The sequence below is a fragment of the Vombatus ursinus genome, unplaced genomic scaffold, assembly GCF_900497805.2.
Source record: "Vombatus ursinus unplaced genomic scaffold, bare-nosed wombat genome assembly UNPS02009770.1, whole genome shotgun sequence".
Lineage (NCBI taxonomy): Eukaryota > Metazoa > Chordata > Mammalia > Diprotodontia > Vombatidae > Vombatus > Vombatus ursinus.
This window is the reverse complement of record NW_020949548.1, coordinates 5,631,920-5,650,283: the sequence shown is the minus strand read 5'-3', so window position 1 is coordinate 5,650,283 and position 18,364 is coordinate 5,631,920. Positions and strand designations below refer to the sequence as shown.

Here is an 18,364-nt window from a genome sequence, read left to right as displayed (position 1 = left end):
TTGTACTTCATTGTCTTTAAAAGCATGATGAATGACAAATTTCTATACCATAAAAAAAGGCCTCAAAATATTCTTAAGAACACAACAAATAAGACGTGCTGGAATTGGAGCATTATTATGAACAACTTCTAGTCCATTATTGTCAAGATATAACATTGATCCGTAAAAGTTAAGAACAACAGATTTAATAGATGTCACCATATCAAATATTCATTGTCTTCAAACTCAATAGGATAAAAAGCTTTCAAAATATGAAGATCTAGCAGAGGAGAACAAAATCATGTGGGAACGAGCTGAGGTCCATATCATCTCTGTTGTCCTATGTGCTACTGGAGTTGTTATAAAGATTCTCTCAGTGAGACCTGCAGAAGAATCCTAATATATTTCAAAAGTCATTCAAAGGTCATTAATTTCATCCACCCAAGCAATAGCCCATAGAGTATGAAATATAAAAGAATAATAGCAGAATAGTGATGTGCTTTAGGGCCTTTTTGTCTGAATTCTACTGAACAAGATGAAACGGCAAGATAATAATAAAGGGCTTTAAGGTTGTCCCATTTGAGTCTCACAACAACCCTCTAAGGTAAGATACTAGAGGCATGATATGTTGTTCCCGTTTTCAGGATAATAGGGAGAAAAGTAAAAGGTTTTTAAATTTTCAGAAGTCATTAATAATTGCTTTAGAACTGGAGAGGTGATTTCTGTAATGCAAGAAGACATTGAAAACATTCTCTGATATACTACATTATTACAAAGCAAATTTAATGGCTGCCATTTGGAGAAATAATGAGCAAGTGCTTGATAGCATCTCAATTAAATAAAAATAAATCTAAAAATAGTATGTAAATGTTTACTTCCAGATCACCTGAAACCAAACAGAAACATCATTTCTTATGTTATACTGAAAAGCAAAAGACAATTTACTCCTTGCTTCCTTCCTTACCTGCCCCCCCAACCCCCGCCCCGGGCAAAACCAGGCTAAGATGAAGGATTCTAGATGGTAGCTTGCAGAGGGAAAAATGCATAGTCACATGAATAATGTGACCCTAACCAAAGAATAGAAAGGGCAGTAAAATTTGCTCTGAGGTGGTCTACACATGTAATGTTAAATTTAGATAGAAATGGGGGTCACTAATCATGAGGATCCCGGCCAGGTACAAATTGACTTATTTTAAAAATGTGTTATTATCTGTGTTTTGTTGCATTTTTATTTATTTTGTTAAATATTTACCAATTATATTTTTTTCAGTGAGGCAATTGAGGTTAAGTGACTTGCCCAGAGTCACACAGCTAGTAAGTGTTATGTGTCTGAGGCCAGATTTGAAGTCAGGACCTCCTGAATCCAGGGCCGATGTTCTATCCACTGCACCACCTAGCTGCCCCACTCCACCCCCCAATTATATTTTAATCTGGTTTGGGCCACACCTGGGAATGTTGTGGGCCTCATGCAGCTAGACACCTCTGGTTTATACTTTCAAAATTCTGGAGAGAAGTGAGGTAAATCTGACCATACAGATTACCAATTTGGGACAGTCAAAGCTAAACTTCTTTACTCTTTTCCTAGCAGTAGGTCTCTCTCCTACTTCCCATCTCAAAATCTGGGAGGCAGGAAAGAATCTAGATAACTCATATCAGCACTGCTGCATTTCATCTCTAATATTTTCCACATTTGGAAAATATTTGGGTAATAAATATTAGCCAGTGATGGTCATAATGGTAGAAATATGGAAATGGCAAACAAAATAATACTTGTGATGATAGGGATAGGAAGTGGACCTTTGATTGTAGAAGTATGGGCAACTCCCAATGAACTCACTCTGTAGTGACAGGTTGGTACCTTCTCTTCCTCTTACTGTCTTAAGGAATTTCCTAGAACAGAGCTGTCAAATTCAAAATCATTCCACTACATCTTAACCTAGAAAACCTCAATTTAATATTATCTATGTTGTGTTGTATTTTTATTTATTTTGTTTAACATTTTCTAATTATATACACTAAGAAGAATTATTTGACACCCAGAGAACTGAGATTGTGAATTAATTGTCATGATAATAGCTGACTTTTATATATCACTTTCAGAAATCCTATATATGTCTTATTTGTATATATTTATATATAGTGTCCCCCATGAGATTATAAACTACTTGAGGAAATGCCTCTTTTTCTATCCCCAGATTAGCACAGTCTCTAGAACGCAGTCAGCATTTAGTAAATGTTTATTGATAAATTGACTCATTTGCAAAACATGTTAAATACTTATTTCATTTGAACTTCCCACAACTCTGAGATTAATGCTATTATTCCCCCTTTTTATAGATAAGGAAACTGAGGATGAGAAAAGTTAAATGACATGTACAGGGTCAAACAGCTGGGAGGAGAAGAGTCAGAATGACTTCTCAGGATGCTTATAGAACTAAACTTATAATCCTCTATTCCTAAATGAAGCTGAAGTGGTGCAGTAGATAGATTGCTGAATATAGAATCAGGAAGATCTGAGTTCAAATTTGGCTTCAGATAGCTTCTAGCTGTGTGACGCTGAGCAAGTCACTTACCCCTGCCTCAAATTTCTCATCTCTTTAATAGGGATAATAACAGCACCTACCTCCTAAGGTTGTGAAGATAACATGAGACACTATTTGCAAAGTGCCTTGCATACCTTAAGATGCTGTATGAATCCCAGCTATTGTTATTCAAACCCAGTTATTCCTGAATCTAAATCTAGTATCTATCCACTACATTGTGCTGCCTTATGGTACAAAATGATGGACTTTTCACTAGATAATCTTAAGTGTAACATCAAAAAGCTCATTAAAAATACTGATTTAGGTACTTGGAAGATAATGGCAATAATAATAATTATCACTTAATATTACACTTATGATTATATAGTGCTTTGCTTTACCCAAATGCCTTTACACATTATGCTATTTGACTTTTACTATCAATCAATACACAAGTTTTTATTACGCTCCTGCTCACTAGTCACTGTGGGGATACAAAACCCAAAATGAAAGCATCCCTGCTGTCGAGAAGCTCAGATTTATTTGAGGACACAACAGGAATATACAGAATAAATGCAATGTAATTTGGTGGGGAGGAAGGCACTAGTAGTTATGGGGCCCAGGAAAAGGGTGACATATGTGTCATGGATAGAGCTCTAAAGGAAATTAGGTATTCTAAGAGGCTGAGGTTAGTTGAGAGGATTGCTAGTGCAAAGACCCAGAGAATGGAGACGGAGAATCATATCCAAGTGGGAAATGATGAAGGCCCGAACTTGTGTGTTTTGCACAGTCCATTAAAGTTAGAGAATGTTTTAATTTCATTTGTCCTTTGGTAGTACCAGATAAAAGGAAAATTATGACTGCAAAACAACTGTGATATAATATACTCAACCATGTTAAATATTTATAGGTGGTAAATCTTGTTAAGGGAACAATCCATCACCTATTTAATTTTGGAAGCAGACCACAAGAGATTACTTTTTTCCAGAGTGAAAAGTAATTTTTTTGATGGACAGAAAGCCTAATGGGAGTTGAATTTAGAAGATTTTGCAGCGTTGTTTGGAGGAGATGATGATGAGGCCAAAGTGGGTCATGTACTTGAACTCATCAACCATCTCAAGTGAGGATTTATCCACAGGAGTATTCTGAAAGCTTGTCCAGGGCTGTTGGTCTGTGCTTACTCTGAGACAGTCAGTGAATCTTATAAGGACATAAAAATACATAGAACAGCAGTCTGTCCCCATTAAAGAAGCTCTCTCAGAAAGGAATGATTAGTGGACCAAAAAAAGGTTATTGGGATGGAGGCATAAATAAAAGAGATCTCTCTTGCACTTGGCCTATCTCAGGGGCAGTAGCAACCCATGGTCCATCTGCCCTCTATTTAGTCCTATGATGGGCATAATTATCAATTTTTCTTAATGACTTGGTGCCCATCATTTCATTTAAGCAGTAAGAGATGGATATACTTAGAAATCAGAATCACCTCTAAATGGGTGAAAGAATGTTGGCCATGGGATTCCAAAGGGAATAATCCACTCTAATGCATAATGAGGGAAGATGTGTGACCATGTCTTCTGGCAAAATGACTGCATAGTCATTCATACCATGGAATTGAAGCATGGCAGGTTATGCCTCCCGCCCAAATGAAGGGATGTGTCTGGGTAAAAACTGAAGGGATGGGGATAAAGGTAATGAGGGGATACCCACAGTAAGACAACTGGGTAGCACAGTGGCTAGAGTGCTAAGTCTGGAGTCAGGAAGACCTGAGTTCAAATTCTGCCTTATATACTTACTAGCTATGTGACCCTGAGCAAATAACTTAACCTCTATCTTCTTATCTGTAAAATCATGATAATAATAGTACTTACATCACAAAGTTACTGTGAGGATCAAATAACATATACTTGTAAAGAACTTAGCATAGTAGTCTGGAACATAGTAGATGCTTAATAAACGCTTAATTCTTTACTCCATATACATTTATTTCATTGGTGTACCTTGCTGTTGTTGTTTTTACATCACCTTCATTTCCAGATCAATTCCTCCTCATGTCTATTGAGAGAGCCATCCTACGTGACAAAGAGAAAAGGAGAGCAAAAGAGTTTAGTAAATTTCTGGGTCTGATGGCACACAAAATATTCCACACCTGGAGTTTCCCACTCCTGCAAAGAAGAAAGGGATATGCATTTTCTACTCTCTTCTTCAAACCCATGCTTGATCATTTTTAATGCTCAATTTGCATTTTGAGTGTTCAGTTATATTTTGTTTATGCTTTTCTTGTCCTTTTCATTTCCGTTGTTGAAATTGTTGTGATTCTATTTATTTCACCTAGGATCAGTTTATCTAAGTCCTCCTAGGCTTCTCTCTTATTCTTTGCTTCTTATGGACCAATGGTATGCCATTAATCAACCAATGAATCAGTCAATCAACATGTATTTATTAAGTGTTTGCTGTGTTCCAGGAGCTATTCTAAGTTATGGGAATATAAAAATAATACAAAATAGTTACTACCTCTATGGAGCTTACATTGTAACAGAGAGACAACATGCTCATACATAAAACATACAAAATGAATACAAGATAGCCTTAGAAGTGAATGTACTAGCATGAGGGGACTAGGAAAAGCTTCATGTAGAAGTTAATGGCTGAGTCAAATATTGAAGGAAACCAGGAATTTTGAGATGTAGAGGTGAGGAAGGAGTACATTCTAGGCATTGAGGTCAACCAGTGAAAGGCACAGATGAAGTATCCTTGTATGTGCGGTGGAATACCAAGGAGGCCTGTATACTTGGACTGTCTAATGCTTAGAGAAAAGTAAAGTGTAGGAAGACTGAAAAGGCCAGAAGGATACAGGTTGTGAAGCTTTAGGTGCCAGAGTAGTTTATATCTGATCTTAGCGGTAATAGAGAGTCAGTGAAGTTTATTGAGGGAGGTGACACCATCAGAACTGTGCTTTAGAAAATGCTTTTGTGATTATGTGGAAGATCAATTGGAGTGGGGAAAGCCATGAGACAGGGACACCAAATAGGAGGATATAGAATTAGTCCAAATAAGAAATAATGAAGGTCTGACCTAGGGCAGGGACTCATATGAAAGAAAAGGATGTATTATGAAGATAGAAATAGAAAGATTTAACAATCGAATGAATATGTGGGATGAATGGAAGTAAGTTAAAGATGCCACTGAGGTATCAAACCTGGATTATTGCAAGGATGGATGATGAGAATATCAAAAGTAGAAGGGAAATTTGGAAGAGGATAGTATAATAACTTCTGTTTTAGACATACTGAATTTGAGATGCCCAGTTCAGAATGTCCAGTAAACAGTTCATGATGAGGGACAGGATCAGAGAAGATAGATTAGGATTGAATGTAAAGATGGAGGTCACCAAGTAAGAGAGTATAGTGAGAAAAAAGAGGAGGGCCCAAGGCAGAACCATTACATTCATGTACCACAATTTGTTTAACTACTCCCCAGGGGATGGGCATCTCTCTTGTCTCCACTTCTTTGCTAAAATAAAAAGTTCTGCCACAAATATTTTGGTGTACATGGAACCCTTCTCTATTTGAGATGCCCATATATTGTGAAATAACTGTTGAATACTTAGGGAATGTCGCTGCAGTCCAAAATAGAGTTAAGATTTGGTATTTCTCGGGTTAATTTCATCAGGGTAGAGGGCCAAATTCATGCCAAAGAAGCCCACTTTGAGCCTTGAATTGTATTGATCAAGGGATCCATATAACGGCTAACTCTAATTAGAAGGTTGAGGCTTCTCAAGATCTTCTTGCCCTATCCCAAATATCTAGCAACTACATGCTGCCTTAGCCACCTGCTTCTATCATTCCTGATGAGCTAAGTACAAACCACTGCTTCCTGCCACTTCTGCTCGTGAGCCATGTGCTCATCTAGCTAAGTTTTATCCATCTTCATGCAGGAAAAGGAAGGAGAGACAGGCACGTATCTTGAGGATACTTCAAAACAGATAGTGACTTCCTCCCACATTCCAAGCCACTAGCCTGGACTGGTAATGATTTATTTCCTCTGTGAAGGCAAATTATTGCTTGGAAGATGGTAGTGGAATCTTCAAGAGGAATGTTTGCAGGACCACATGAATCAGAGATATTTGTGCTGCAAATTGTTGGAAATCCTCTTTAATAGAGTCATGGAATTTAGAGGTTATTCTGTTTCACTCCATGACTATGTTCCTTTCTTACCTTTCTGATTATTCCTTTTATGTTTCTTCTGGTTCTCATTTTTTCCTTAGAAAAATAATATACACACTCACTCCTTAAATGTGAGTGTTCTTCAAGTTTCTGGGCTTTGCTCTCTTCTCATCTCTATCTACACATCCCTCCTTCAGTAAGCTCATCACTTACAATAGGTTTAACAATTACCTTTCTGTCTCCAAATCCTTATCTCTAACTCTGACCTTTTTCCTGGTGACTGGTCCTTTATGTGTTTCCAAATGCCCACAGTACCTTTTCATCTGAATGACTTTCTAGCACCTCAAACTCAACATATCAGAACAGATTTACCATCTTCCCTCTCAAGTGCTGATCTCCTCCTAACTTCCTTATTTCTTCTATTCACTCAAGCTTGACACCTTGGAATTATACTTGCTTCTTTCCTCTCTCGATTGTCCCTTGCATGTAAGCAATCACCAAATTCTGACGTTTTTTCCTTCACAGGGTCTTTCCCCTCTGTCTTTTCAAATGTCTTTACTTCTCAATAGACTCCAGTGGTTCCCTTTAGGATCAAATATAAATTCCTCTGTTTAGCTTTTAACACCTTTTGCAGCCTGGCCACAACTAATCTCTCCAGTTTTATCGAACATTCTCTTTCCTACCCTCTCTGATCCTGCTACACTGGCTCCTCTCTATGCTCTTCACATGGAGCACTCCATCTTCCATGCTTGGAATGCCCTCCCTCCTCACCTTCACCTTCACCTTCACCTTCACGTCATAGAATCCCTCTTTTTCTCCAAGATGTAGCTCTAGTACCACTTTCTACATGAAACCTTTCCTGGTCACCTCATGTGCTGGTGTCCTCCCATACAAACTTTTTTGTATTTATTTATACTCTTTTTAAATTTCTTTTGTATATACTAATGTGTATCCATATTGTCTCCACTGTTAGAATGTAAGCTCTTCGAATATGGGGATTGTTTCATTTAGTGTATTCATATCCTAAGAACCTAGCCTATAGTAGATGCTTTATAAATACTTATTCATTGACTTACTTATCCCTTCCTTTTCATTCCTATTCCAATTACTGACCTTCTTGCCAAACATCTATTTTCCTGCCTTTTTTCTTTCTCCATTCCTCTGCACTAGACATCACTCTGACAATGATGAATCCTCTCATATCACCATCTATCTGGTCCAAATTTGTTTTTCCAGAATTACTTTCACTACTGCACCCCCCATATGTTCCATATTCTTGTGAAATTGGAATTTGACATGTTCTGTATACAAATTTGCCACATTCTTTTTGCCTCTTGTCATTCTTTCTCTCCAGTTGGAACACTCCATCACATTGAAATCATACGAATCTTTCAGGGTCCATCTCAAAAGCTACCTTACCTGTAGAGCCTTTTTTAATGACATTAGCAAGAAATTATCATTCCTTTTTCTTGTTTCTTATACTTCCTTGATGTGTGTGTGTGTGTGTGTGTGTGTATACCTTTCTCACTTGAGGGTAAGGACTGTATTCAATTTATTTCCTTCTCCCCCAATACCTAGCACAAAGTAAACATTTAAAAACTATTTGCTGAATGAATATTAAATGAAATCTAAATTTCTTTTTTGGCTAGGTGGGCAGGGGCAGAAAACATATAAATTATTTTCAGATAGCCATCATTCAAAGAACCAGACTTTTATCACAAGAATGCTGATTACTTGGATAGGATTGTTGATTTGGATAAAAATTAATGAAAATAAGAGTAGAAGATGAAACTTCAGAGTGGTTGAAAGATTTTGAAGATAAAATGACCAGTCATGAAAAAAAAATAAGGATGATAAAATTTAAATTTTGCAAACATTGAAAGATACTGTGGTAAATTTGTCAAATTTGAAAAACTCATCAGAGCAAGAACTGAAAGGAAATGTTCTTAGATATGAACCGTGGGGAGTTGTGTTTTTTGTTTTTGTTTTTGTTTTTTTGATGGGCTGAGGGGAAAGAGAAAAGCCATTTCACTAGTAGTCAGTAGAAAGGAAATGTAGTCCAGGTTCTGCTTTATGGACTACTGGAGTCTAGGCAAATTACTTTACCTCTATAGGCTTCAATTTTCACATTTGTAAAATGAGGAGATTAGACCACAGGGGTGCCCTCAAACTGAAATTGCATATGGGCTTCAAGCTTGTAGCACTTACCTTTTGATACTTATTTGAATGATTTCAGAAAGCCATGATATCATTGAAGTGCATGTGCCATCCATCACTATCAAGAATTGTCTTCATTAGTTGCAGTGGCCAAAACAATTATCTCCTGGAGGACAGACTTCTGCTTATGAGCCTTTCCAAACTTAGCAACCATGGTCCTCTGAGGATAGCTGCCACCTGGCATATGTAGTGAAAGAACATTTACTTAGTACAACACGCCAGTGCTTTTTTCCACTAGCATTTCTACTTGCAGAATCCACTCTGTGCCAAGGTAAAAGACCATCTGCATGATTAAAACCAAAATCCATTTTTTCTTCACATTGATCATCTATTATTTTTCCCTTGGCACAGTGAATCTGGAGTCTGTCCCTTGCCACTGGGTCTGGACTCAGGAAGATCTGAATTCAAATCTGGACTCAGATACTTACTAGCTGGATGACCCTTGGCAAGTCATCTAACCTCTCTTTGCCTCAGTTTCTTCATTTGTAAAATAGGAATTGTGGAATAGGGTTGTTGTGAGGATCAAATGAGACAATAATTGCACAGCACTTAGCACAATGCCTGAAACATGGTAAGTGCTATATGTTAGCTATCACTATTTGTATTATTCTTTTAAAATATCAATAGCGCCACCTGTAGGTTTGAAGTACTTAGTCTAAGCATTCAGTAAGGTCCCTAGAGTTTCAACCCAGACTTTCTTTGGAGTCAAAATGTACTAAGGCATAAGCCAGAGAAAAAGACATTTGTGTGTCTTTGAAAATGTCCTACATTTACAAATTGAACCCCCTTTGCATTACTGTCCACCAGGCACTTTGCACCTTCCCTATAAGACATATGGCTAGACTTCAACACAGAAAACACAGTTTTCCTGGTGTTGAAAATATATACACTTATAAAAAGTCACAATAAAGTCCCCCACTGCTATCCTTTAGTCATGTAGCTCCCTTGTATTGTTACAACTTGGGGACATTTTAGGACAAGTTCTTAAAGATGTTATTCAATATTATAGTTGTGGTAAAAAAAAAAAAACTAGAACCAATATTCATTGTGTGGAACATGAAATGGGTGCCTCAAAAAATTTACAATCATAGGTTTTAGAACCAGAAGAGAACTTTGAGATATTCTAATTTGGCCCCATGTTCAATTTTACAATTGAGGAAATTGAGATTCAGTGATGTGAAACAATTTGCTATTAAAAGCTAGTAGATAGGGCAGCTAGGTGGTGCAGTGGATAGAGCACTGGCCCTGGAGTCAGGAGGACCTGAGTTCAAATCCAGACTCAGACCAGACACTTGATACTTAGCTGTGTGACCCTGGGCAAGTCACTTAACCCCAATTGCCTTGCTAAAACAAACAAACAAACAAAAAAAAAACTAGAAGAACAGAGATTTGAAATTATATCTTCTCAAAACAATGTTTTTTTCTAATTGGTTAATTGCAAGAATGGATGTAAAAAGATCTTGTCAAATCTAAATAGAGAGAACTCTAAGGAAAAAAATGATTGAAAATTAAAAAAAAAACAGGAAGCCATGTCTAGGGTGGGAGGGAAGAAAGAAAAAAAAAGAAAAAAAATTACACGATAATTTTGTTGTATATTTGAAAGGAATAGCAAGCTGTGCGTAGTAGATTCATGTGCAGTTTCATGTGCAATCATATTTTTTATTATACTATGTTATGGAAATGCTTGTTTTATTCCATAAATTAAAAATAAATAAATAGATGAATAAAAGAAAAGAAAATCAGAAAAGAGAATGCTGGTGAGGTGTAGTAGAAATAGCACCTGTCTTAGAGTCAGAAGACTGTGACTGAAGTGTTACCTTGTGCAAATTACTTAACTTGCCTGAGATTCGGTTTCCTTATCTATAAAATGAGGAAAATAATACCTACTTCACAGAACTATCATGAGGAAAGTTTTGTAAATACTGAAGTACAACATACATAACAAAATCATATAATGTCACATTTGAAAAGGACCTCTACAGTCATCTATTTCAATGCCTGTCTGAATAGGAATGCCTTCTACAACAGCCCAGACAAATGGTCATCCAGCTTCTGTTTAAAGATTTCAAGAAATGGGAAAGCCAACAAACTCAGGAGGCTGCCCCTTCCTTTTTGGGACACCTCAAAATGTTAAGAAGTTTTTTCCTTAAATTGTTGGTCTTTACAACCTCCATTTGTTTTTTTTTTTTTTTTTTGTTTTGAGGCATTTGGGGTTAAGTGACTTGCCCAGGGTCACAGAGCCAGTAAATGTCAAGTGTTTGGTGTGAGGCCGGATTTGAACTCAGGTCCTCCTGATGTCAGGGCCCATGCTCTATTCACTGCGCCACCTAGCTGCCCCTCATTTGTTTGTCCTTACTTCTACAATGCTAAGCTATTTTCTATATTCCTTTTAATGCTTGAAGGCAATCATGATGACTTCACTGTCTTCTCTTAGCTCAACATTCTTAGTTCCTTCAACAGATTTTTATATGGTATTTTCCCTAGTTCCCTCTCTAGTTCTCGATTATTCTTGTGTAGACATGAAATAGTTTGTCAATGACCTTGTTAGATGTATCCAGAAGGGAGTATACTATTCTACATCTGAGCTGACCAAACTAAATGTTATTGGTACCATTACTCTCTCTTTTGGGATACTGTGTCTCTCTTAATGAATTCTCAAATAATAATTGTTCTTTTGGCTGCAAATAAAGCTGTTGATTCTTATTGAGCTTGTGGTTTGCTAAGACCCTCCTTTTTCACATTTTCTCTAGTCATCCATCCTCCATCTTGTACTTGTGTAATTGATATAAGGCTATAAATATACATGTATACACAAATATACACATATCCCTATTAAATTTCATCTTATTATATTTGCCCTATTTTTGTACATTTTCAAGTCATCTAACATATCAGATATCCCTCTGAATTTCCTGCCATCAGTAAATTTTATGTGTAACATCTATGTTTTAATCTATACTTTAATATTCCCCAAGATCCATGATCTCACTAATGTAAGTATCTTCTCCATTGGTCCAAATTGCAACTTAACCACACCTTTTCATCCCATATGATTCCTATCCAACTTTTCCCATTGCTTCTTCATAAATAATCTGTCCTAAATGTTGAATCTCTTCTTTTAGGTCTTTTAAAACTTTACAGAAACCAGTATATCTCTCAAGATACTTTTTTTGTTATTCCCCAATAGCACCCCAGGACTGACCCTTTTCCCTTTTTCGTGATACATTTTCTCACGATAATGCCCCTTACACCAATTCTTGGGTGTAGATAGGTCATCATTAGAAATATGTTGCAGCCTGTAACTTTTGTGAACCTCTTTGGGGCCCTTGGGGCCATCTAAAAACTTTGATTTATTAAAGATGGTACTGTTCTTAGATTCACAATAAAATTCAAGGAGAATAATTGTATTAAAATATTTATTTATTTTTGTTTCACGTATAATTAAAAACGTATGTAATTTCCTAAAGACAATCCAGAATATTCTCTCTTACTCAATTCTAGACCTAATTGTCCATCTACAATGTGTTTATCATATATTTACATTATATATGTTATAATATCATGTATATGTCATCTATATCATATATTTATGATGAACTAATTCAATGGATTTGCCTTTCAACCTATAGTCTGAAAAAATAGTTACTTTTAGTTTTTCATGAATGGTTTATTAGGACATTATATTTTGAGTAATCATGACTCTTAGAAGGTGCTTTGGTATTCTGGGACTCAAAATTAGCACAATTTGATCTGCAAACAAGGGCAACTGAAATATATCATCATCTCAAGGTAGTCCCTTTTCCACTTGGTCCAGAGAACAGCGTCCTCCATGACAGTCATGAGTACCTTTGGTGAGATTCCATCTTCTTCTATAACACTTTGCTTGATGTTAATGATAATGGGGTCATCAAAAAGAGTAAATTTTGCAGCTGAATTTATCAAGGAACCTGTATGATCTTAACTTTAGTAAGCTTGTTGGAAGATAGACTTTAAATTTGCATTTTGCCCTACTGAGTAAAATGTGTTTTTGTTATCAACCAACAATAAACATAGAATTTTGCAATTTTTGGTGCCTTTCATCCAGTTATATAACCATAAAAATGTGGTCTGCTATAGAAAATCATTTACAAAAGACTGACCATTCTCTTTCCATATTTTCATCCAGGATAACCTTGATAGTCTATAGATCATTCTCATAGATTTTATAAAGACAATCAAGTAGGCGTATGAGTTGATAGTTCTTATGTCCTCTTAATCACGTGTTTGTAGTGATTAAGTGATCTGTGGCAATTAATATCATTCACAATTTTCCCTTGTTTTTGTTACCTTTCATTCCTTAAAATATCCTTCGATACTTTCAAGATTGTTTTGCCTCTAGCACAGATTTGTTCAGTTTATACTTGGTCTGGTTCAGTTTCTTTTCCTCATTCTCTTTTTATGTAATTTGTACTCTTTTGTTTGTTTAACACATCATAGACTGAGAAGTTAGAGTTTGATTGTCAACAATAATGGAAATAGATCATTATTGAAACATGAACAATCTCTTTATCTTTCTGCATCTATGTGTTGTCCACATGGCAGTTACAGTTATGAATGCTTTTAGGGCAATATTGCTTATTTGGTTCTCACATCAATATTTATGAAGGCTGGTTTTCAATGTTTTATGAGATGTTGATCATAATTTTCTGTCACCCTCCTCCACAAGGTTTTATAAACAATTTTATATTATAATCTAGTATTCCTTTTGCATAAATGTCTCTCCACTGGGAAAGAAAATAATATATTTTCTTGGTACTTTTGGCTTTTTTGTTGTTGGACAGCTTTGTATTTGTTAAACTTTTTAGAGAAAATGATGACAATCAAAGTCAGTATCTTTGCCTTTTTCCATTTCCCACTTTTGTCACGGATGATGAATTGTTTGAAAAGGTTGGGCTGAAGTTGTAGAAAGTGTTGGTGTTATCTTCTTGTCTTAACCTTTTGTCTAACTTGATATTGGTTTTGGCCTTAGTTCTAACTAGTTAATAGTCTGAGTAAACACGAATTTTGAAACTCCGCAACAGTAAGCAGTCATTTTTGGTTTCTTATGATATCCTCATTTTATTTTCTTGTGTGACATTGTTGAGTGCTCTTCACACTCAATGTTTTATGACTTTCTTCTGGAAGAAAATATTAATGCTATTCATACATACACTCAGAAACATGAAGCTTTTGAGTAGCCTACAAGTTTTGGTATTTTTGTTTCTAAAATAAAATTTACCAGTCTAATAAATCATAAGCTGATCTACTTAAAATAAGAAATAGCCTGTTCTGGGTAATTACAACTTCCTTTGTAAATATTCATAAGTTACCCCTTTAATAATAAATATCAAGAACATCAAGTCAAGAATCAAAGTCAAACTCATTGACTAATAGTTTTAAGAACCCCCCCCTCTTTTTGGAAGGGGAGCCAATGTCAGTGTCAAGTCCTTTGGCTCTTCTCCCATTCATCTTGAGTCTTCAAAGCTTCCTCATATTGGCTAACCAACCACACCTGCCAGTTCTTTTCATTGTCTGGAACTGAGTTTGTTTGCACTTGGTACTTAAACTCACTGGGGGCATCTAGGTACTCTTTGAATGTTTCTTGATGTACATTGGGTTTCAACACCTTGTTAATCATTTCTGTTCTATTCTCCCCACTCTGAGATCATTCTCCTTGGCAAAGAAAACAGAAGCAAAATAAGAGCTCAGTAGTTCTGCCTCCTCTTTGTTATCCATTATTACTACCTATCCATGTCAAGCAAGATTCGTTTTTTTTCTGCATGACCTGATATAGGCTAATATTAGGTCCAACTAACTTGGATGTGAATTATACTTCTCAAGAGAAAACTTGGACCTTGTAATGAATATTTAAAAATCATTAGCAATGTAAAATTTCTACAATGCCTTGACTTAGTTGTCTTTATCATTAAAAAAAAATGTCTAGTATGCAAGTATATTTCAGAGCAAGTCTGTGGAAAGATAATCATAACAAATACCCATGAAGGCCTGGCCACTTAGGGATGAGATTCAGTGAATGAGGGGAATGGTTGCTGGCTGCTCTGTAACTTTTTCTTCCACTGCTCATCCCTAAATCCTCCTAGGAAAAAACATAAATCTAAATAAATATAGTTCACTCCTCAATATTCCTCACTCCCAGGTAAATTCCCCAATTGCCCTCTGATTATACCTTTTGTTCTGAAAGGATACTCTGGCCATTCCCAACCCTCATGTTCCTATAGCCCCAAAGGAAAGAATCCTTTCATTGTTTTGTACCATCCACGACTTGCACGCACAAAGAGATTGAAAGTTGGAGTTTTGTTTCTGGGGCACAGGGCACACTATTTGTTTGTATATAACCATGAGTTAAATTTGGCTTTTAATCTGACTTTTTTTTAAGTTGCATGTTATCTCAGATTTCTTAGAGAAAGTCTATGGGAATTAACATTTATTTTCAATGTACAAGAAATTGCCTAAACACAACCAGAATTTGGCAGGAGTTAGATTAAATGGGCAAAACTACTCCTATTCTTAATTAGCAAGTCCATAGAATATAAAATGTCAGTGCTGGAAGAGACTTTAGAAATAATGTAGTCCAGCTTCCTTATTTGACAGATGGACAAGCTGAAGTCTGAAGAGGCTGTGAATAGTTTAAGGTCACTGCCTGAGTCAGAACTAGATTTCAGTCTCCTGATCCACAGTTTTAAAATCTGAGTATAGGCATAGACTGAATCCAGGCCAAGCATACTTATACAGAGAAAGTAACGTGGCCATGTAGAGTGAATATTCACCTCAGTGGAGAGAGGCTACAAAAATAGATTGTATTAAGGAGGAGAGAGAGAGAGAGAAAGAGAAAGAGAGAGAGAGAGAGAGAGAGAGAGAGAGAGAGAGAGAGAGAGAGAGAGAGAGAGAGAGAGTGAGTATACAGGACTTTTTTCCTTATCTAGCAATTCCTAGGACTAATTCTTAAACTTTTGAAGCTGGTCAATGATGTTTAATCCTATAGTCATTAGATAGTTACATGTTAATGTGCCCATCTATACAAATTAGGGCTATTACCACATGATCAATCATTATTAAGGACTGAATAGAAGGCCCAAGATGGGTCTGATCAAACTTGTACCAAGCACAGAACCTGCAATTAGAGGTCTTACATTCCTCAACATCTTGACCAGATTGGTTTACTCAAATTATTAAACTAAAGGAATGGTTCTTTTGATGCAGTTTGAGCATTACTATAACATGCTTAAAAAAGAATAAGGGCTGTTTTTTAAAAATTTTTCTTCCAGGTGGATTAAGGTTTTAACTACACTATTCTGTCAATATCTTCCAAAATTATGTGTTAAACTATGTTTACATACACAGTTAAAAAAACACAGAATAATAATGATGGTACAACAGGAACCTCATTTTTATTTAAATAATAATACTATCAAATTGTTCTTTGCAATCTCAAAAGTCTTTAGCTTCATAATTTTATCTGATTCTCTCCATGATCCAGGGAGGTAGATAGGGCAGGTGTAAATATCCATGTTTTATCAAAAAGCAGGACATGAAGTTCTGAGTATTTGCTTAATGTCACATGGCTATAACGTGGCCAACAGATCAGGGATTTGAACCTAGGTCCTTTGACTTTTCTTGCTGACTTTCAAAAGAGATTCTATGTAGGGTTTCTTTCAACATTAAAAATAGGATTCTATCTCATCTCAAATATATTTATATATAGTACCCTTTATGTACATGCAGCATTGAAGTCTGCCTGAATAGCATTATTATACATGCATATATACTTACAAATATATTTGTATATATATCATATATGCAAATATATTTACAAGCATATATATGCCTATACATTGGTCAAATGAGATTTATCAAATATTAATGTACTTATTTTCATTAGTGTATGTGAATAATAAAATATGTTTAAAGAAATATGGTTCATTCCTCTATTTGAAATTACTAATCATTACAATGAGGATGAGTGTCATGCTCCACTGGTATCTTTGAGATGTCAGGAGAAGCTGAGAAAGGCATCTATTATGTTGAGTGGACCTACTGTGGCAAATTTAGGGGAAGTTACAATCAAGAGTTGCACAGGATGGGCAGACACAGATGGGTTACAATCTGCTTTGTTGAAAGGAATAGCAAAGTAAATGGGATCAAGAACCACTGGAATATTTGAGGGCTGAATAATCATTCAATGAAGTATAGAACATTTTCAATGTTTAAAATCTGTGTTAAAGATAATTTCCAACAGGTGTTTAATTTACTCCAAAAATGTGAATTCGTGAGCACTTAAAGTGTGAAATCTTTTGGGTAATGTTTATCTTCTGCTATCCTTTCTCTTTTGCAGGGTTTTTGGAGCTGCCATACTCCTCACCTCCACCCTCAATATGCTAATCCCATCTGCAGCTAGAGTGCACTATGGCTGTGTTATATTTGTTAGGATCTTACAAGGGCTTGTTGAGGTATGGAATAGTAGTACTACTAACAGAATGAACAGATTAACTTTTCTGACTGATAAATGAAGACTTGATATAAGGCTAAGTCTACACAATGCCAAACCTACTGATTGAAATGCAATATAACTCCATTCGACAGTGTCTTTATTTTGTACTGAGCACCATAGTCCCCAGGGGAATAATAAGGATTAGATGAACACCTGTCCTTAAGGAGATGAGAATCTAACAGGATGGTATGGCATGTACAGAAGAGTGTTGGCCTTGCAGTTGTGAATCACTGACATTCAGAGATTGAAGGCACCCTTAATAGCATCTGTTCCAATCCACACCAGAAAAGACTGCCCCCTACAACCTTCCTGACAAGTGACCATCCAATCACTTCTCAAAGACAGGAGGGGGAACTTACTACTCTGGAGCCAGCCCTTTCCACTTTGAGATGTATCTAATTGTCAAAAGATTTTTTTTCCTTCTTTTTATCAAGCCTAAATATTTTTTCTTTGCAATTACTACTCTTTGCTCTAAACTCTCTTCTCTAGGGGCAGGAAAACCTGAGTTCACATCATACCTCTGATGCCTATCAGCTATGTGACCATAAGCAAACCTGGTGTTGTCCTTGTACCTAAGGGTTCTCTGTAAAATGGGAATTGTAATACTTATCTCGCATATCTCACAGCATAGTGGTGAGATTAATTACATATGTACATACATATACGTATATGTATAATATGTATACATATATAAACACACACACATTTTCTTTCTTTCTTTCCTTCCTTCATTTCTTTTTCTTTCTTTCTTTCTCTTTTTTTCTATCATACTTTATAAACTTCCCTAAAAAGGTTATCTCAATATGTCAGTTATTATTTTATGTGAGCACATGAAAACCACATAAACAATAATAACTAACTTTATTTAGAGTTTTATTATATGTGGCAATGTGGTATAATAGATAGGACCAAACTTGAAGCTAAGAAGACCTGGGTTCAGGTTCTGTCGCTGACAC

General features: G+C 36.0%; 1 protein-coding gene across 1 annotated transcript in view; it reads left to right on the top strand.

Annotated features, from left to right (window-relative positions):
* SLC17A6 (solute carrier family 17 member 6) overlaps positions 1 to 18,364 on the top strand; it is a 59,765-nt gene that overhangs the window by 15,669 nt on the left and 25,732 nt on the right. The window contains exon 4 of the mRNA XM_027852658.1: positions 17,253 to 17,367. Coding sequence (XP_027708459.1) covers positions 17,253 to 17,367 — 115 coding nt within the window. The remainder of the gene's footprint in view (positions 1 to 17,252; positions 17,368 to 18,364) is intronic.